Source organism: Atractosteus spatula, chromosome 9 (genome assembly GCF_055471065.1).
Source record: "Atractosteus spatula isolate fAtrSpa1 chromosome 9, fAtrSpa1.hap1, whole genome shotgun sequence".
NCBI lineage: Eukaryota > Metazoa > Chordata > Actinopteri > Semionotiformes > Lepisosteidae > Atractosteus > Atractosteus spatula.
Genome location: NC_142714.1, coordinates 19,457,824 through 19,480,794, shown reverse-complemented (window position 1 = coordinate 19,480,794; position 22,971 = coordinate 19,457,824). Strand labels below are relative to the sequence as shown.

The 22,971-nt window shown below is 36.8% G+C and overlaps 1 protein-coding gene across 1 annotated transcript in view; it reads right to left on the bottom strand.

The window, feature by feature from the left end:
• Positions 1-8,753, bottom strand: part of LOC148828364 (proline-rich membrane anchor 1-like) — a 79,684-nt gene extending 70,931 nt beyond the window's left edge. The window contains exons 1-2 of the mRNA XM_088925988.1: positions 8,443-8,753; positions 4,174-4,324 (exon numbers count right to left, since the gene is read on the bottom strand). Of these exons, the coding sequence (XP_088782114.1) occupies positions 4,174-4,324; positions 8,443-8,535 (244 nt within the window). The 5' untranslated portion in view covers positions 8,536-8,753. The remainder of the gene's footprint in view (positions 1-4,173; positions 4,325-8,442) is intronic.
• Positions 8,754-22,971: the final 14,218 nt, after the last annotated feature.

The following is a 22,971-nucleotide window of genomic DNA, read 5'->3' as shown; positions in this document are numbered from 1 at the left end:
GGAAGATTGGTGATGAAGTCCACTAAGAGATGGGACCAGGGGCGACTGGGAACAGCAAGGGGTTGTAGTAGTCCTGCGCTCTTCATTCGGGGAGACTTAATCCTAGCACAAATGGTACAAACTTTACCATTGTCTGTAATATCCTGCTGCATAGTAGGCCATCAAAAATTTCTAGAGATAAATTCCATTGTATGTCGTATTCCAGGAGAACCCCCAAACCAGGAGTCATGCCCTACTGAAGACCAGAAGATCTTACTGGATCTGGGAAAAACAACTTATCAGTTGAGCGTTGAGGTGGAACTGGTAGTCTGTCAAAGTGCGATTAACTTACTAGTCGGAATGATGGGTTCCGGGTCCTGATTTTCTCTGCAGGGTCATAGATATGGGAAAAGGTCTCTGTTTTCATATTCTTAGATCCCGGAATGTGGGTGCTGTGAAAGCGAAAACGAGAGAATAACAGAGTCCATCTAGCCTGGAGAGGACATAGACATTTGGCAGACTGCAAGTAGGCTAAATTCTTGTGATAGGTGTAAATCAAAAATGGATGTTGGGCCCCCTCCAGGGTGTGCCTCTATTCCTCCAGAGCCAATTTTATGGCCAGGAGTTCCCGTTTGCCAACGTCAAAGTTTTTCTCAGTGGAAGATAGCTTCTTTGAATAAAAGGCACAGGGATGTAAAACTTGTTTTTCTCCATGATGCTGTGACAGAACTACTCCTACCCTATTAACCTGATGCATCCACCTCCACCACAAAGGATAGGGAAGGATCTGGATGTTTAAGAATAGGTGCAGTGTAGAACAGGTGTTTTAAACATTGGGAGGCCTCCTCTGCTTGAGGGGGCCATTGGCCTTGAACTGGTACCTTTCTTGTTAAGAAGGTTATGGGAGCAACTACCGAGCTAAAATTACAAATGAATCTGCGATAAAAATTAGCGAAACCTACAGTAGGAATTGTTGCACTTGTTTTAAATCCTGGGATGTACAGTAGGCCAATCTCTGATGGCAGCTACCTTACTGTCATCCATTTGGATTCCCTGAGGAGAGATGGAGAGTCCAGGTGGAGGAGAATCATCATTCACTTGGTGTTCTCTTCTGGGTAGGGGGTGCCTCCGTGGTTGTTGTAAAGCCGGACAATTCAACCTAAAATGACCCAGTTCTCCACAGTATAAACAACGACCCTCTCTTCGGCGCTTGTCCTTTTCTTCAGGACTGAGGCGCGTGTGAGCTATTTCCATTGGTTTCCCCTGGACGGGAGGTGCTGTGATGGTGTGGCAGATAGGTTCAAATCACAAAGTTCTTGTTTTTTCATTTCTGCCTTGTCTGAACCTATTCTCATATTAAATTACCAAAGTTATTACCTCTTCTAAGGTTATTTCTTTCAACGAGATGTTAATTTAATGATCCTTTAATTCCTTGTGCAACCCCTGACAGAAAAAGGAGTTTGTCATCCCAGTTCTTTTCTGCAGCAGCTATCTGGAATTCTATAGCTTAATCTGCTGTTGATTGTCTACCTTGCTGGAAAGAGGAGAGATAACCCGTTAAGGGATGGTAGAATACATCTTTCAATTTCTTTTGAAAGAGCTTAAACCTCAGGTGCCTATCGTTCCAGTAAGATGGTTGCCCATTGCAGTGCACGACCGGTTAGCAGAGGGATCATGAAAGCCACTTTTTCTTTACCAGTTGGAAAATTGTCCAGATTTAAAAATCTGTGAGCACTGTGCTAGGAAAGCTCTGCATCTAGTTGGGATACCATCAAAGCAGTCAGGGGTTGCCTTAGGAACAGGTAGCAAGGCAGTTCTGGCCAATGATGTGACCGTTATTGGAGGGGTGGCTTCTGGAGTAGCAGAAGTCACCAGCATTCTGGACAGGTGTGTCGAAATTTGCTGGACCAATATTTGTAACTGGGACAGAGCTTGTGAGTGCTGGGAGAGCACTGAGCGGATTTCCTCCTGTTCCAGAGGTATCTATAAGTGAGGCTCAGTATTCTGTTACGGATGGGGTTACAGAACAGATGGAATAGGATCCTGTGCTGGTGCAGGAGGCGAGACGGCAGCCAAAACAAAGTCACAATCCAAAGAGTTGTCGAAAATGAGAGCCAAAACGTCGTTTACCCTGAGAGAAAGTCCAAACGTCAGGCCAGATCGTGATCCAAGGGGAGTAGTCTGATACGTGACAGGTCAGGAGCCGTGTAGACTAAGAGAGATTGCCAAAGCAGGTAGGAAGCTCAAAAGAAAGTGCAATGCTGAGCGGGGTGGAACAGGTGAGTTGTGCTTAAATACTTTAATAGGGAGAGGGTGTGTTGGTGATTGAGCAAGGTGGTAGGTTAAGTAATTAGCGCCTCTGTCTTCGTCTTGTTCTGGACGTCTGGGTCATAACATCAACGGGCTAAAGGCAGTTTACACCCTAGACAGGACGCCAGTCCATCGCACCCTGTTACTAATGGTTAAAATAACTGTGTGTACTAATCTGTTGCAGGGTACACACAGACATACTCACACTCACTTTCCAAGAAGTTAACCTAGCACTATGACCGTGGGAGAAAACTGGAGCACCCAGAGTAAACCCACACAAAGAACATATAAACTCCACAGAGACAGCACTCTAGGTACAGAAATGAACCCTGATCCGCAGCACTGCTAGGCAGCGATGCTAACCACTGTGCCACCATACCCCCTGTGTTCAAAAGCATACCAGTGATCATTAAACAATACGTAAATGAACAAATCTGTATGATTTCTGTTACCTAAATATAGTATATAATATTCATATACTATATTTGCTTTTCAAGTTCATTTCTGTTATATATTTTTTAAACATTTGCCAGGATATTTGAACAAACAGGTACAGTGTGTATTTATAATGCTGCATTATTCTGGCTAATTAGTATGATATTAATTATTTTCCAGAAAAATGATACAGTTTTAATGAAAATAGAACTAGCAGCACTAAAGCCTAAAAAATAGTGAGACAAGTGTGTGCTTGTCTGCTCTTTTACATGTCTGGGGCTACCGTGAGTAGACCCAGAGGGCAACTGTGAAAGGCATTTTGAATTAGCCTTTCCAGAAACAAATGCATAAGCAAAGCTGAAGACAGACTATGCAGTCACTGACTCACAAAGGCTCTGCTGCAAACAAGACAGGAGTCCTTCTGATGTTCATTAGCCCCCTATCTGTTACAAAACCTAATTTAATTAACGTATCTGCCTTTTAATCAAGGGACCCTCAAGGGGACATGAGACCAATGAGACCAACTGCATGTCAGGGAACATTTCAAGAGCTATCCATGGTAACTCCTAACACTCCAAGGTCAGACATTACATAAATTATTATTTGCTTTAAACTATAATTTCTGCAACCCAGAACAGAATCCTGTTTCCAAACCATGCCTGTCTGCTCAGAGGTTTGTGTACTTTTGTGACTCCAAGCTGGCAATAAAATTTCCTAATGGGCAGGATAACACTTTTTTATTATTTAACTGCTTCCAGTGAAGTACAGTACACTATACAGCACAGTGGTGTAAATATGGACTTTATAAATTATTAATTTAACAATTTACATTATGTAAGTAATATAAAGAATAAAATGTTCAAGTAGTGATCTGCATCAGCATGCCTAGGCTGCAAAGGAACATGGAAGGTTTATTCCATGCTAAAAAGAAAAGAGACATATTGTGTATCTTTTCAGCAAAAATGTAAAATGTAATGCACATATTAAAATAATTTGAGATGATGCACATTTTAGACAAGTGCTAAATGAAAACTTTTTAAATATTTAGTAGTATCTTGGATCAAGATCGCTGACACTAATGAGAAATAACATCTCAAGAGGGCTACTTGCCCTCCAAGAAAAAACCTCTCTTAAAAACTATGATTTTATTAAAACACCAATAGTCATATGAACAGGGCTTTTTGATCTAATCTTGTTACACCAAGCGCTGGTTTTCAACACGAGAAGACAAATGCCAGCAGAGTGGTTTTAAGGCACACCCATTCACCACAGTCCAACGTGCTAACACCTTGATATGTGACACAGAAAACCCAAGAGGGACCAGTTGATTAATTTTTTCTGACTACCGCTGTCAACCTGATGAATTTCATAGCCCCCTGAGTGGAAAACGTTAACCCATCTCGATCAATTCAACACCTTGCTGAAAAGGGGAGAAGAAGCAGCACTTACTTTGGGAGACCAGCAGCCTTGGGGGAGGGGGTGGAGGGGGTGGGGGTGGTAGAGGAGGGTACGGTCTACATTGGCATGTCAGCTGGCAGCTCTCACTCGCCTTCTCTGCTATGGTCCTTGAGCATGATTTTTGAAGCTCACCCTGAGTAAACTGGGGGAAAGAAGAGGACAGAAAATGAAGGACATCAGAAAAAGCCATTAATGATGTTACACAGTGTAAACTGTTCAACCCGTTATAAAGTTTTAATGAGTATTTCTAACTACAGATATATCAAAGTACTCCTGTTGTTCCCATTTATTGCAAGAGAAAGCTTTTTGCCTATTCTTTCAGCTCAAGATATAAAATACTTGATCTTTGGCCACCTGTTTCAATATGGTTCCCTCTTGCATTACCCTTAGACATCCTGCACTGAGGTTTAAGGTCTTGACATGCTGTACTGTAATTGATGTTAATTTAATAGAGAACATTCCACAGTAAGTTATGCATATGAAAATGCAACCACAAGGAAAAGCCAAAACCTCATTAAAGTAAAACACTAATGTAGGGCAGATTCAAACTTTAGCACCTTTAAAATTCTACAAAGTTCTCATAAAAGCCTCTTAGAGGAAGGCTAGGTATCTGTTACCTTTTTGCAGGTGGTGCTTTTGTTTGTCATAAGAAACCACTTGTCGTAGCCTTAGGTCTCAAAAAGATATTATGTTAAATGCTGTGTGATGGCTTCAGTCTAAACTGCTGCAGAACGAGAACGTCTGCCAATGTACTGAGAGTTCCAGCAAGAAATGTTCCATCTGCTATGTTTTGCAGAGTCAGCTTTTCTGAATATCGATATTCCTCTGCTCTGATATTAAATACTGTATACTGTATATACTGTATATTTGTACCATTCCTTATGATGAAGCTATGTAATAGATTTCTGGAAATGAATATTAATTGGCTATTTTCATTTCACAATATTGGGGAAGGGGAACATAATTAGAAGTTTAAAAAACACTTACAAATCTGCTTTTTCATATACAATATAATCATAGTTAGCAGCCAAGAACAGAGATTCCATCCTACTGACAGCTCATCAACAGAACACACCTAACTTTGACCAGTGACATGGATGTATATACAGTATGTACATATCTTACAAAGAACATATTAGGTTTATGTTCTGCTTTTTGTTTTTGCTTTTCTAAGTGTTTCTTTCCTCTTCCATACTGTACATGCAAACGTTAGAATTAGAAGTCACTTTAGATGGCTCTCTCCTTCATTCTTAATGTTAGGAGAAGCTAATTGATAAGTATTTCACATATATACTATATTTGTGTTAGAAAGTATAAATGGTAGGTTGCAAAGGAACAAGTAATAGGTTTATTCCTTGCTGAAAAGAGAAGAAAGGAAACACAACGTTTTGGCTATGGAGCCTTCTTCGGGTGCTTTAAAGAACAGCTTTTATTGTCGTACTTTAACCAAAAATGAACCCAATGATGGTGAACGTAAATGATTATGATTAAGCTTATATTTCTGCTACTAAGAAATAAATGGCAGAAAATGCAGAGTATGACGTCTCTGGAATGTCACCCACAAACACTTTAACTGTTAAAACTCAAGGCAGGGAGCACAGAAAATAAATGATTGAAGAAGCAACATCACTTTGTAGAAGAAAGCCACAATCCTAACTCTAAACCTGTATTTCCTTACTGACATATCCAAGACCAAGTTTAGTCGAGAACTCTAGAGTTTAGTCAAATTATGGACAGCAATACATTCTTTGCACTTTCCTGTGCATTAGACCAAACATCACAGTTTCTTACAACATAGTGCTATCCAGCAATGTCAGGCAAAAACCAGAAAAAAGTTATTTAGAAACACAGCACCAGATTTAAGATAAACTTAAGGTTTGGTTAATTCCATGTGTGGTCTAATTCTGTCAGTTTGTCTATGAACTACTGACAAGAATTCCAAAGTCTTGTATGGTGTGGGTCATATGATGTTGACAGGTACCCCTATCACGGGAGTACCTCTCAGGTGGTAGTGCTGTTAAAGACTAGTAGTAGTGAATAGATCTATCCAGAATTACACAGTTATCTCCCATAGGAATATTCCTGCCACCAATACTCGCAAAGTTCACTGACCAACGGCATTATCACAGTGTAATCAAAATGAGTGCCTGTCCACATGGCTTTTTCCATGTGAAATCTGAGAAGAACACATTTATAATCCCCAAAATATGAAAAATAAAAGTTGTTAACTTTATGCAGTTCGTATTCTGGAGGAGTGCAATGGAAGAATGTGATAAAACACATTCTGCAGGCAGATAACTTGCTATATACACCATATTCAACCAAGGCAATCAGTGTGGAATAATGAATATTCAGGGGTGATAATTCAATTTAAATGTAGCATGCAAATTTCAGCATTTCAAATAAATAATTTCTTCCCACACTTCAACATGGCCCACATAATATAGTGTATAAGGGGCACTAAGCACAAGGACTGGAGCTCTGATTAAATGGCAAGCTGGAAAATTCTGGAAATGGCAAGCTCACCATTTAAACCATTTGTTTAAAAACTTGAACACTGTTTTAAAGCTATGCAGCAAATGAAGAAGCACTTAGGAGGTAGGCCGACAGTAGTTTCTACCAAGAGACAATGGTTTTCTATTCGATGAAGAGATAAACAGTACACAGCTCCAAGCATAATGAGGACAAATTAATTGAATTTATCAACTAGGCAAAAAAGTGTATTTTAAATGAGAATACTTATTGTGTGCTTCATTAATTACTGTTAAAAATGTTAGCATTTTGCTAACAACATAAATCCTAACCATGAATAGTATGTGAGCCTAATAGACATTGTTCAAAACTAAATGTCAATGGACTGGTTATACAGTATTAGTACATTCTTTTTTATTTATATGCATAAGAATATTATTTTGAACAAATTACTAGAAGAGGGTGTTTTGTACACAATTAGATTTAAAAGATACATTCCATTCCAATGTAAGTTTTATACAACACAGCATAAGCCTATGTGTACATTATTTATTATTTCTCTGAATCATACTGGAGCAGATGGATATGTCATGAACGGTTATTGAAATGACCAGCAGGTTTAATTTTCTTGGAAAAAACTAGCACATAACATTTTTGAATCATACATCATATAATATAATGTATATATCATATAATGTAACATCATACTTTGTTGTGGTTACATTTAGTTGGGAAGGCTTAACATCAAAATCTAGAACAATTCAAAATATCAAATTACACACCTGGTGTAATTCAACTGTAAATGTCCAATATGTCTTGTAGGATGTGTCACTCTCTACAGTATTTTCCCCATGCTTTCACAAACCTTGACTTAAAGTAGTTGATATATTAACTTCAATACCCTTAGCTCCACAAGAATTTTATGTCGGAAAATAAACCAACCCTACCTTAAACATTGAAACATTTGGCTTAGTCAAAGCCAATCAAACTCTGATACGAAAATAATAACGTAAAGGTTTACATTATTACTTAAAGAAGGTACGTGATGATTTGCGCTCTGTTCACTAAACGCTATCAAGGTACAGGAATTCTCTATCTTGAAACTCCTTTCTGTTGGCAACTAGAGATTATATGCTGTAAATGAAAATACTAATGTTAAGGCTTTCAACAAAATGTTATTTTTTTAGCGATAGAAAACAAAGTTACTGTAAGTTCATTCTTATCCATTCTTACAAATTTAAGCAACAAAATAAAACTTGAATCTCCCATACTTTTAAGTGTTCTTTTGTCAGAGAACACCTGGTTGAAATTCATTAAGTACAAAATATTTTACATGTCAAAACGTCCCACGGAACATTTTTCAAATTGCATGTAGCATATATTTCATTAATGAATGATGTGGAGTGTAGATCAGATCAGACTGATCGGGCAAGACTAGATCAGTAATGCAGTTTTGATTAGCTGAGCACTTTTGACTGAGCTCACGAAAAAAAAATAACATACAGTACATACTGTAGCACAACTTGTGTAGTCATTTATCCTATACATCTGAGAATTGCATTATTGCTCAAGTGTCTGTACAAAACATCGTTTACCCATTAGCTACTTTCAAATGTTAAATCCCAGTAAACGTTCACTTATTACTGTTACCCCTATTATTATTATTATAGTAGTAGTATTATTAATAATAATAGTAATAACAATAGCAGGGATGTATACACAAAAACGTCGTTTGCATGCTAAACTTTACAAAGTTCACATACTGCTACAAAAGAAGAGGAAACCTACCTGAAATAAAAGTAAAAATGACGTAAGAAAGCAGTGACCAAACAGAAAAGGCCAAGAACTTAAACTGAGCGGCAATATGTCACGGAGCAGCATTCCTCTTCTGCTCGTCTTAAAACCAGCCTGACTTGTAAAGAACAAGGGGATACATAGAACTCGCTTGTTATTAAGAACTTAATCCACGCTTCCCAGTTCGGCGACGAAATATCTTTCAGACGTTTGCAGAAGTAGTTTCTGTCACCTTCTTGTCCTTGAATCCTTGTTATTGGTGGCATGGGATTGCTTGGGACAACATACGCCCTGCTGATCCTGTCAATTTCAGTACTCTTAAGTTACGACACCGTGCACCGAAAAATTGCTACCACCTTGCAGTAGTACGATGCCTCCTGGAATTACGCATAAGCTTAACACAACAAAGTTCTCCCTTAGAGTCTTATAAGGACCCTGCAGGTGCACAACGCAGGAAAGCGATGGGATATGTTTTATATAAAAAAACGTCTTCCGTCCATGTGTATCTATGAATACCAGGTTTTACGCCACCAAAGTTGTAACAACTGGAAAAAATAAAAAAGCTACCATTTAAGATATCTTTATCAGTGAGGTTAAAACTCTAACCAGACCATTTCCCTTTTTAAAAGATAGAGTCCGTGTGAGTTACCCCACCAAGATTACAAGAGAGCAAGGTATTAACTACAAAGATGTATTCCCCGTTTTGTAAAAAGCTACTCGCGAAAGCACAGGTAGAAAAAGCCCGTCCACTGGCGTCCAACATTAGTTCCGATCGCACTTGATTCTTGAAAAGGGGGGAATCCTTTCAATGTCTCGTTGAATTGTAAAAATATAGGAGCACGACTTGCATCTTTTCAGATTTCTTAAAAGTGCAAAGGGTTCTTATTTTAAAAGATTGGTAAGAGTCAAATACCGCAGCAGGAGAAGTATCAGTTTCCACGGAGCTTGCAAAGATGGGCTTCTCAGAGAAACGTTTGGTAGGTCACATCACCAGTCCATCACCGAGTGCACAGAGGGAGACAGGGGGAGTGAGAGATAAGAGTGAGCTAAAACCATGTTGAATACGAAAAAGAAGTCAGAGGGAGAGAGAGAAAGAAAGAGTGGAATATACATTTTCCTCGTAATCCACAATCGGCGCACATTGTGCGATTTGTTTCGGCGTTTCCAACGACAAAACCTTACAGTGTCTGGGGAATTTCTACAATTTCCCCCTTTTAAAAACAAGCATCACATCGCAAAGTGAAAGAGTGACAACGATATCTGGATACACAGGGCATTAGTCATTGCCTATCGACTATGCCACTAACTAAAGGAAACGCTTTTGGTGAAGAGAATGAGATTAATATTACAGTGCTTTATTTAATTCATTTGATGTTCAAAGTGCACAAAAGCACGCCACATACAGTATGTGCAGGCAGTTCTCTCCTATTATGTGCACTCTTAAAGGCGCCATGAAGATAAATACTTATCCAGCTTCGTTGAACTGTTTTCTAAGGAGTGCCGGGCATATTGCACTGGATACATAGTAAATTTTAAGCTTGATGCTGTCAACTTCTCCGGATGAAAAAGTTGCGTAACGCGACTTCAGCAATTGTCAGTAATTAACAAGTAAAACAACATTAGTCTTTCAACGTTATATTTTATATTTTCCGTTTTCTAGAAACACAAAATGAACATGATTTGAGAGATTTAAGGAAAGACAGCTACAAATCCACTAACAGTAAGACGCTGTATATGAAGTCAACGGTTTCTTCTCCATTTTTATGAAATTTTACATCGCATCAGGAAGGAACTACATTTATACAAAATAATCTGTCAGTTTGGTGCATATTGTAATTTTAGAAAACCTTAGCTCAATTATACCAAATATATTAATTTCTGTGAGGTACTGTATACATTGCCTGCATATTTGTGATTTAAAGGTCTTATGTCTACCAGGAGTTTAATTTGGGGAGTTAAGAGACACGAGAACGGGCACTCCCTTCAGATAGCATGTAGCACTTTTTGTTACAAGTTAAAAGGCAAGTTAGAAGGCATTTGCGCCGCTCATGTGGGATGTCTAAAATATCACCGTTGCATCAAGCCACTCAGCTATTGTTTTTTTTTTAAATCTGCATAAAATGGTACAGAACTACCACCCAGAGAAATTCAATGCAAAACCCGTTAAATTAATTTTCGGTGTCCGAATTCGTGTTGGACACTGCACAACTGGTGATATAGTGTTTAATATTTCTTGTATACACTAAGTAGATCATATATACATTTCCTGTTCTACTGTATGTAGTCTCAAAATACAACCTATGTACAGTACATATGTATATGTACAGTTATGTACAGTATAACATTATTCACTAGCACTGAACCTGGTTACTGTCTAGTTCTGTGACAGAAACCTTGTCCTTTAGTGTAGCAGTTTCTCTGTTGTCCAGGAAGAGGCAATGTCTGACACTGAATTATTTTCTGGTTTACCAGCAGGTGGCACTGTATGGTTCCAAAGTTTTAGATGGCTAGCTTTTAAGTCTCACTGCATGGTTCTGAATTCTCCACTGGCTGCCCAGAGAGTGGCATTGTGTGACTCTAAATACTTCACTATCTAGGGAGTGGCCCCCAATAAGAATTAACAACTGTGTTGTTCAGATGTCAGGGAAGGTTTTGTTCTGCATTCAACAACTATACTTTCTCATCTTTTTATTTTCACTGTTATGCACTTACTGTGTGTATGTTTTACATGTCCTCTGTTATTACGCATATGCCTTGTATCCACAGTGAGTTGCCTTTGATATGATTGTCTGCTTGCATTTTACATTACATAATCCCATTAATATTCCTGTTAACAACATTGTAAAGGCAAGGTCCAAATTACCTTAGTGTGCGTACTCCTGCCCACAAAACCAATATACATTACATTATACAGAAAGAGAAAATCAGTCTTTCAAAATGTCTTTATTATTTTCCTTTCTTGTCAGATAAATTGGAAACTGTCTTCAAAGATGATTTTATGGGTCATACTTTATATTGGAATCTTTGACAGGATTGTGTAATTACTTTGTATAATAGCTCAAAAAACCTTTGTATTTTTTCTTCATTTCCATGACTATTTGTAATACCCATTTTCTAACATTTTGGTAAAATATGAAGCTTTTGGAGCACAAAACAGAATTTCAATTGCACAATGTAAGTGGCACAAACACATCTACAAGGGCAATTCAGAGACAGCAGTTACTCTGGTGAACATGTCTCTGGAAGAAGAGAGAAAATCTTTAAGCCCAGAGAAAATCATGAACATGGAAGAGGGGATGCAGACGCCACACGCAAGGCATTCCACCCCACAATCAAACCTTAGAGGGCCGAAACAGAATGCAAATCTATTGATAAAACCATTTAATAGCAAATTTAGCTAAATAATGTCTCCTTCAATAAAACATAATATTATCATTATCAAAGACGCATGTACAAGCAGCTCACTCTACATGCATATTAAACCTGTAGTAATGTGTACAAAGAAGGAGGCTACTGTGTTATAACTGAAAAATTACTTGAGAAATGTATTATGGTGAAATTCCACATGGGCTGTTCAGCTGTAGTAAAAATCTTCAAATGTTAGGAAAACAATTAGAATTAGGAAGGCTTTTTAGCTGAAAACTTGTCGTCTCCTCTCCATAGATTGTTATTTTTCGGTAACTGCACTGTAACAAAAAAAACTAACGAGACTCCGATTAGACACACAGCTGGTCCATAGCATGTAACGGGAATGGAGGACTTACAAGAAAAGCATGGTGATATAATTTTAAAAGATTTTAGAAAGAACTCAATACAAACAACTGGAGTCTTATCTGCCTTCGTTTTTGTACTACAGTATGTTAATCCCAATACCTTTCAACAGCTCCATTGGACAACTTATTTGATGATACAGCTAACTGCGTTATCTCCTTTAATTCAATAGCAAGGCCTGGGTTTTGAAGTTTTCATAAATATCTATCCCCAAGCCATGGGAAAATAATTAGTAGATGCTTTAATAAGCAAAACATTGATTGAGACCAGGCTCAGTAGACACTACACAGAGGAGGATATAGAATTAGCAGTGTTTACCGTACATTCCCTAAAATGATACTTCAAGTGTCATAGAAGATTGCACTTCTCAAACTGTATGTGAACAACAACTTCTATTCATGAAGGATTATCAGTTAAATTAAGATTACTGCATATGGTAATACCTACTGTAAGTATCAAAGAGGTGGTTCATATTTTCCACACTTCTGTTAAAAATCAATTCTTATGATATTGTGTATTACAGTATATGTACAATGTTTCCTGGTAAAAATGAGAATGAACATAAAAAAAAATCATTCTGATTTATCCATGCCTGGACTAAGTCAATAGATTGTACATACAATATCTGTCTCTCCCACAGTAGCCAAAAATGCTGGTGTAAATTGAATAAAATTATTGAAAAATTGAAATGCACTTTTATGACAATATAGATTTGCTTACATATTAGCAGGTTTGTACAAAATAGATAGAACTTGCTTTCCAGGTGCTACAGTACATTTTTAAATACTATATCCAATTCAGGGGAGCTGGAGCCTAACCCAGCAAGCAATGAGCCAAGGTCGGATACAACCTGGAAGGGACACCGGTCCATTGCAGCCAACTGCTTATTAATTGCTAATGATCTGTTAAAATAACTGTGTCTACTAATCTACTTTTCCTAAATGCATAGAAAGAAGTAGGTTGAAAATCTCAGTCAGCAGAGCTTTGAATTTTCACAGCTCAGAGCTTATTCCACTAACAGCTAGAAAGGCTGTAGACAATATTTGCGAAACAGCAAGGAAAAAAAAAGATGTTAAGAGTGTTTGATCTTCCTGTGGATACTTGCTATTGAACGTCTCTTCAAACATTTGATTCAGCAGTTGCCAGAAAACATTGCCAGAAATTTCCCTTCGGTTTCTTGGCTTTTTTTTAGGTCACTGTTGGATAGTAACATTCTCTGGCACTTGTCTAGTGTTTGGCCTGTCTCTTAGATTACTGTAAAAATATACCCAGGAACCTTATATGCATACATATACACTATGTAAACCTTAGTAGAAGTTAATTGTGTCCTAAGAAATAAAAACAGTATTATTATAACAATTATAAATGTCACAAATTCTTTTAGATACATAATGCATAACTTGTGAGTTATAGACTCATTTATTTTTTGCTGTTATCTAGGCCAGAGCTTTAGGTACTGCCCTGTTAAACAATATTAAGCGAGAACCTTTTGTCTACTATTTGAACTATTCCCTTTTTCAATCAAATTGTCCAGTGTCCTTTCTATGGACAGAACTGTCCTTTCTATGGATGGAACTCATCAGGAGGTCCATAAATTGTCTTTGCCCATTGTGAGTTGAACCATAATTCATGATCTTAGTTTAATATACTGAGAATTGTTGACACTCAATGGCTTTGCTGTAATAGAACCAGTAAAACAAGACTGCTCTGTGTAACATCATAGAATGATATTTAAAAAGCTACTTAGAAGAATAAATACATTTCCCTGCAGGGGTAAATAATTGAATAATGTAAGATGTTACTGCCTTTGTAATTGACCTTTTTTCTAATATAGAACAACATTTCACTAGTTAGCAAGTTTTAAAAGGAGGTAAAATGTGTTATTTATAGATGACACAGAAGTGATAGAAGTAGATCAGTTCTATTAGCCTAGATAAAAATCGGTTATTTATATACAATATATGGTCTACAGTATATATTGAAAAAAAATAACAAATGCTATAGGTGGAAATACTAATTTCTTGTAGTTTTAAATGCCTCTGTAAAATATTGAGAATTTAAAATTCTATTTCAGCTGTATGTGCATTTCTGTAGAAGTGATTGCATTGAAGTGAACAGAACCACCTATTAAATAACATGATTGCTTATGAAAGATTGACTGTTACCCAGTCCAAAATGTCCTTATAGTTTTACTGGAACATGTGATTATGTGTACACTATATATCATATTTTCTTTATAGTTTTACTGAAACGTGTGACAAAATGTATACTATATAACCCCCATCATGTTCTTCAATTTCCAAAATACATAAAAAATTGAATAGTTTAGCAGAATTCTACAGTTCAAAACTGGAAATTGCTCATGCACATTGTGATGAAACAGCACAGTGAAAGGAGTCTCTTCATGTATTATATATAAATGTAAAGTGCTACAAAATAACACAGAAATGTACGTACAGTATATTGTGTATGTGTTTAGTAATCATGACCAATTATGACCAAAGGATCTGAATATCAAGATACACAAATTAAAACAAAGTACTGTATCTGTAAGGTTAGTAATTTCACATATGTTAAAACTGAGCTACTTTTTTTTTATAAGTATTAAAGGAACTTACATTGTACAATGTGTAAAACAACTGTTAGGATTGGAGGCAGTCAGGAAAGTGCCAAAGATTAACCAAACTGGAGACAACAGTGAGGTGAATTTCCGTATCCTCCAGAACAATACTGAATGATACTTTATCTTTGAATCTCGAAGTGCACAACAGGAGTACAGATAATCACAACAGAATTAGATAAACGTAATATAATCATCAAGAATCAATCGGCAAATCAATAGTGGTCATATTAATATTGATGAGTAAAGCATATGTGATATTACATTTATTCAGTCTCTTCATCTGTTATTTATTATGTATGTGAGACATACATAATGGCAAATCAATAGTGGTCATATTAATATTGATGAGTAAAGCATATGTGATATTACATTTATTCAGTCTCTTCATCTGTTATTTATTATGTATGTGAGACACTATAAAATGCCTGGTAAAAACTGTAGTGTATTGTTTATTAAAACATGCAAACAGTGCTAGTAAATGTAATTTTTAAGCATACCATCAAAACAAGAAAAAGCTATTAAAATATTACACAATACATTTTAAAAGGATTATATACTATAACTCTGGTTACTTCCAATATAAATTTATTACATACCAGTTAATTTGGAACATTAATTAACATTCTATTTAAAAAAGTGCAGTGTCCTATAAGTCAATTTGCTTTTAAGCATCAATGTAATACATGCAATTAATCCTAGACGGTTTCTCTTATTATTAACATATTACAGAACTCTAGGCCATAATATTTTCATTCCACTAGGCAATGGTAAAACAAGGGAGGTCAAGAACTGTCATCATGAATGTGTGCAAAAAGTCCCGTCAATACCATTTAATTACTGGAAACAAATAGACGCACAGCATCATACACAAGAATAAAAACTACTACCAGGGAGAAAAAAGTGCTGGGATACATCTTGCCAAAAATAAGGCACACTTGATCTGAATCTAATACTATTTCTGTCTGAACTAAGCCAGACTTAATTGAGCTTTAAAAGTGATGTAATCTAATTAAATAATGATGTATAGCTCAGTGTACATTAAGGGAGATTTGACTGATAGTTTATCCAAGACAAGAATGTTCACTAGAGATCCTTTGGGCCTTCACTACAGTGCTTTAAGGTACAATTCCCTATTAACTTTAATTGGACCCAGGTTGACTGTAATCAACTTTGATATGTGGACAACAGAATATTTTAGCTCGGCTTGAAAAATGTTGTCCCAATGCTTAATTTTTAAGATGTCTCATATTCAATGGGTTTTGGTACAGTAAATCACTCACTCCAAGAGCTGTAGAGCTCCCACACCTTACTGATAAAAATAATAGTAAACTAGGAAGATGGCCCAAATGGACAACAGATGAATGGAGAGCAGAAGACATGGAAATGGGACTACATGAGATAAGAAACACATTTCAATTTCTAATATTTTGTCACCAGAAATGAAAGTGTAGTGAAAGAGTGATGATCTAACAATATTTTTTTATTCTTTTTTCTGTTTCATAATAATCTAAATTGTAAAAACAAGGTTTGCTGCCAACGTCATGATCGAAGCTCTTTTCTTTGTTGGTTTATCGGTAAAAGTAAAAATGATCTTTCTTCTAACTTATCAATTTCTGATTAAAGACACTAATTAACTGTTTCCTAAGTTTACCAATGTATGCACTTAAATTTAATAAATCATGATAGATGTACATTTTCATAATAAATACAATTAAAGAAATTAATAAAATTCAAATTAAGCACAAATCGCTATAAATGTAGTTATTATTAGTAGTAGTTGTAGTAGTAGTAGCAGCAAATGATTATAAAAAATGTATTGGTACGTATTGTTGAAATTAAATGCTGAATTATTAAGAAAGCCGTGAAATAAATTGTAAATACTTAAAGCTAGGTAAGTATCCATCCATTTTCCAAACTGCTTAATCCATCTGAGGGTCAAGAGGGAAGTTGGAGTCTGACTTGACAAACAACAGAGGCAACAGGGGATACACCCTGGACAGGATGCCAGTTTATCACAGGACACAGACAGACACAGACATGCACACACTCACACCAGAGCCAGTTTTCCTAGAAGCCAATTAACCTACCAGTTAGTCTTCGGACTGTGGGAGGAAACCACAGCTTTTGGAGGAAACCCATAAATAAATGATATACAGTATAAAAGATAACTGTGAGATCTACATAGAAGAGCTGAATGCATTATTATCGATACCATTGCAACATTTCATAGTCACTGAGGAGCACTATTGGAGATGTAGGACATGTGAATGCACTTATTAGTTCAAAGAGGAAGCACCAGGAAAGCTCTCCTGGTACATTGCATGTAAAAAAAGCAGCAGTATTGCTCTAAACAACAAGATCAAACAGGTAGGATAAGCTCCAGGAGTTAGGTTTACACTCCAGCTCAGAGATTTCTGATGTCCTGATATTGGGACACTTTATTTTCTAGATGACATTTCAAATCAGTGGCTGCATTGAAAACATCAGAACATGAATAAACGTCAGCTGAATAAATTGCAGTTCATACACGCAGGTTGCATTGAAGAAAATCTGAACCCTAACCCTAACTACCCAAACCCTTAGCTAGGGTTAGGGTTAGTATTATTAGAAAACATAGAGGATGTTTGATGGCATGGCTGTGTTTTAGGACAGAAGAGAAATTTAGGAAATGTGATATTTTAATGTTCTCTTCATATTTTTTTCTTGCAAATATGGCTCTATATACTGCATTGCCCTAAATTGGGATGTTGTCTAAATCCCCAAAATGCAAAAGATTGAAAGAAAGTGGTTAAATGTCTTAATCTGTTGCATTTGGCATTGAATGCACTGACATTTAAACAGGTGTAGCTAAAATATATTGGGTTTTCCAGACTCTTAACCTATTTAACTCTGATACCATGTTCATGGAGAGTACGATTCGACACAAAATTTGCAATAAACAGAATTCTTGTCAAAAAATGAAATTGTACCATAGTTGATACAATTTGCTTGGTGTGGCAAAGCCCCTTAAGTCTTTTCAGACTAATATTTTAATGCCCTGAGTTATATTTTCTGCTTAAATGAGTGTTAAGTTGAATTAAAGAAAATCTGAACACTAACCCTAACTACACAAACCCTTAGCTAGGGTTAGGGTTAATATTATTAGAAAACATAGAGGATGTTTGATGGCATGGCTGTGTTTTAGGACAGAAGAGAAATTTAGGAATTGTGATGTTTTATTGTTCTCTGCACATTTTTATTCTTACATATACTGTATGCCTATATTTTGCATTACCATAAATGGGAATGTTGTATAAATCCCCAAAAAGCAAAAGATTGAAAGAAAGTGGTTAAATGTCTTAATCTGTTGCATTTGGCATTGAATGCACTGGCATTTTAACAGGTGTAGCTAAAATTTATTGGGTTTTCCTGACTCTTAACCTATTTAACTGATACCATGCTCATTGAGAGTATGATTCCACACAACATTTCCAATAGCAGAATACTTGTCAAAAAATGAAATTGTACCAGAGCTGATACATTTTGCTTGGTGTGGCAAGGCTGCTAAGTCTTTTCAGACTAATATTTTGATGCCCTGAGTTATAGTTTCTACTTAAATGAGTGTTAGGTTGCATTGAGGAAAATCTGAACCCGAACCCTAACTACCCAAACCCTTAGCTAGGGTTAGGGTTAGTATTATTAGAAAACATAGAGGATGTTTGATGGCATGGCTGTGTTTTAGGACAGAAGAGAAATTTAGGAAATGTGATATTTTAATGTTCTCTTCACATTTTTTTCTTGCATACTGTATATGGCTCTATATACTGCATTGCCCTAAATGGGAATGTTGTCTAAATCCCCAAAAAGCAAAAGTTTGAAAGAAAGTGGTTAAATGTCTTAATCTGTTGCATTTGGCATTTAATGCACTGGCATTTTAACAGGTGTAGCTAAAATTTATTGGGTTTTCCTGACTCTTAACCTATTTAACTCTGATACCATGCTCATGGAGAGTATGATTCCACACAAAATTTGCAATAACAGAATTCTTGTCAAAAATGAAATTGTACCACAGTTGATACATTTTACTTGGTGTGCCAAGGCTGCTAAGTCTTTCCAGACTAATATTTTGATGCCCTGAGTTATAGTTTCTGCTTAAATGAGTCTTACATTGCATTGAGGAAATTCTGAACCCGAACCCTAACTACCCAGACCATTAGCTAGGGTAAGGGTTAGTATTATTAGAAAACATAGAGGTTGTTTGATGGCATGGCTGTGTTTTAGGACAGAAGTGAAATTTAGGAAATGCGATATTTTATTGTTCTCTGCACATTTTTTTTTCTTGTGTATACTGTATGCCTACAGTACATTACTGTCACACAACGCAAAGGGGACTAATGGTGTACTGTAGGTGTTCGGCCCCTATGCGGTGCCGACAAGAAACAGGTCAGACTTCCAAGGGACAGGAAACGAAGTTCGAAGTCGGAGTAACCAAGCTAGGTCGAGAGTCCAGAGGTCGATGTGGCGAGGCAAACAAATCCAAGAGACATGAGGCAGAGGCGAAGTCGAAGGCAAAGCAGGGTCAGGAGCCCAGAAGTCGAGGCTGCAAAGTAAACAAATCCGAGAGAGGCGAAACAGGGACGGAGTCAAGAGCGAAGGCAGAGCAGGGTCGGTATCCAGAAAGCAGTAGTAGAAGGAAGGCACACAAGAGTAAGGCAAAAACCAACTCAACAGTGAGCGAGGAGTGAGCGGAGTGAATGGGTTTATATGTGAAAGCGGGGAGTGTTGAGCTAATTGCTAACAGCGGCGCCGGTGTGTAAGCCGGGAGGTGCACGCGGGAGTATGATTCTTGACAATTACGGTAGGTTTTCATATTTAGATTGGGATGTGTAAAAATTTCAATTTACATAGAGACTCTTAACCTATGGTATGGTAACCTAAGTATTAACTTTTTTTCTGGTGCATGGTAGAAGTACTATCAACTACAGTAAAACTTTACAAGGTTTCAGGTTGCCTAGTGTTCTTTACATGAGTAGACACATGAGTACAATATTCTGTGCACATAAGCTCAGACAGATACTGCCTCTGAAGATGTGTTACTCCAAGACGCACTATGAGCTGTATCCCAGCTGTTGATGATGCATAGTTTCCATGGGGAGTCATCTCTGCTCTGGCAGATTACCAGCAGGGGAAACCTGGCCAATCACAAAACCTCAGACTCAAGGACCCTGTCATGTATCCACACATTTTTTTTGTGGGAAGCTAATTATTTATGGTCAACAGTTGTCTTCAGACCTCCAAAAAGCATCTAAAGTTTAGATTTTCTGACCTTAGCTTAAACAAAAAAAAGATGACTCAAGTAACCCAAAATGATTCTGTTACATTCATTTCAGAGCAGCAAAGAGTGCCATTTTTTATTAACTGAATTAGAATGGGCAATTATTTTTTATTTTAAAAACACTTTGTTTGGAGTTAAGTGTTTTCATTCCTCTGACAGACCCGCTTGACATGGCCTTACAGGAGAGTGAGCAATGCCGGGTTGTCTAGCTGACTTTGGAGTCCACATAGCTCACTGACAGAACTGCTGACTTGATAACGTGAGCCTGGTGGACTCAAGCCTATCCAACATGGTGATGTTCGCTTGCAGAAACCTGGTCACAATCAACATGTGCCATGTCATTATGCCCCAGGAGTGCTTGCACTTTAGGTACTCCCAGTGAGCACCAATACAGATTTAGGAGTCCCCAGGAGCTCTGACAGGCAAAGTTCAGACATCTTTATTTAATACATTTAATAAAATTCTGTGTAGTAAACTGTTGAGAAAGTCACTACAGTAAATAAAAGATTGATTGATTGGTTGGTTTAATATGAAAAGTCATGAAACTATATAGGAGGCAGGTAAAAACAGAAAGCCTACCTGCCACATTTTTAATCACTAGAATTTAAAGTTTACCTACAAGGTGTATTGACTTGCAACCTGAAGACAACTGTGCTGCAGAAAACCTCTTGAATTTTACTTTGTTCTGAAAATACTTTACAGTAAGTGTAAAATTGTGTTAATATGGATACATATTCTATCAGAATGAGACCAGCTTCATTTCACTTAGCTTATCCACACTGTAAAAGCAGTTGCTGCTGTTAAGAAGAAAGCTGATGTCCAGAAGACACAACTTTCTGTTACAGTTCGAAGAAAATAATGATTTTTTGTTTACAAAAATGACATTTTGTTCTCTGTAAACAGCACCCTGTAAGATGTATAAGGCCAACAGATTCATTTGTAGGTTTTCAGGATCTCCCTGAGCTGCATTTGTGTAGGATTCACAGTTAGAGAAAAATCTTCTGTCACAGATCAGATCTGTTTTAAATCAAATATTATTATTTAAAAGAGCTGTCCGAGGGCAGTCCTCAAGGATTCAAGGGCTGAATTCTAGCTAGCTAGATAGATCTCATTTAATGCTTAGTGTTTATACACCATGGAGATTATATTCATCTACTGTAGATCATGTAAGTAAGTAATTGAGCTTAATCAAAAAAAGAGCAGAAAACACAAAATGACAGGTCTGTTTTGTATACTTTTGATTTTAAAATAATCTTTTCTGGTTTAGCTGTAGAACTGTAAAATACTGAACTCATTTTTAATTTAAAATTGTTAAGGACAAACAATTTTAAAAGGTCTTTTATATTTGATATCTACAGAAGGTGAAATAACCACCTTAAAGTTCAACTGGTTGTTCAGGACAAGGAACTCCTAAAAACTAGGATTTGAGTTTTCCTTTCAATGAGTTGGCTGATTATTGGTCCTCCAGACATTCACAATTCCACATTATATTTAGCACCTACTCTCATTGGCAGAATCTTAAGGAATAGTTAGTCAAGTCTCTCTCAGTGGCAAGCCAGGCATGTGTGACTCGTGCAACTCACAAGATCCCTGCTGGAATTTGATCTTGGTCACTCACTCATGATCAAGCACACGGACAGCAGACAACTCTGCCATTCCAGAAACCCATGATCTCTGCTATGGCAGTTTTACTCTGTCTAGCATTCAAGGGGAGTTACTGAGCCCTGATACACGTGGTCATATTAAGGAGCATGTCAAAGATTTCCATTACCTTCCTGGAAAGAACAATCTCCATACCTCAGATACCATTATCTTCATCCCTACCTCAGATGGAGGAGATGAGTAACAGTCCTGCTGTAGCAGTGGAAAGAAATTGAATTGCACATGAATACCTGCCAAGTCTTTTCATGCTATTCTTACTTCTTTCAGGGCCCTTTACAATTAGATTTCCTAATTGACTAATGATCGCCTATAAAAATAAGTATTTCCACTTCCAAGAATGATGACTTCTCTCGAGAATATCCTATCACACAGACATTATTAATTGGTTACTTTAAGTATTCTGGGCATAATACCAATTTACCATTTTCACATAAAAAATCCACCCCATTTCTGTCTCATTCAAATTACATTAATTCTTCATCTACACATGAATATGCTATACTTTCAAAAGCAAGACTTCAGGTGGAAACATCGGGAGATATTTAACCAAACCAGTATTGTAACAGTCTCAGAAAATTGCTTTGGACTTTATCAGAAGTGGACAACATTTGATTTAATACAATAGTTTTGTTCACACAAAAAGATGTGAATATAACAGATAAATGAATAAACAGAACACAAATTAATTACAAAATGAAGATAATAAGAAGATAAATAAAAACAATATTTTGCATTCTGTTTGGATAATCTTTGACACCTTAGGCAGCAAGAAATTATTTGCCTTGTGGTGTTTATGTTTTGTCACATATGTTGCACTTTTGTAAAGAATATTTTACTATTACATTCCACAGTCATCTAACTAAAATTAGACTTCTCATAAGGGTATTATTTCTGCTTACTACACACATGAACACATGAGCCAATTATAGTGGAGAAAATTTCTATTCTTTAGACAGCAGTGAAAGGTGACCTCTAAAAATGTTTAATGTGTCCTACAGTTATTTACAGACCACAGTCAATCAAAGCCACAAGACTTTATGGCAGATATTCAAATGAAAACCAGCAGAGAGAAGTCAATTTTAGTGCAGCATCTACTGCAGGATCTGTCTCATGTTTATTCAGCAATTAAAAAAAATATATATAAACATAATGT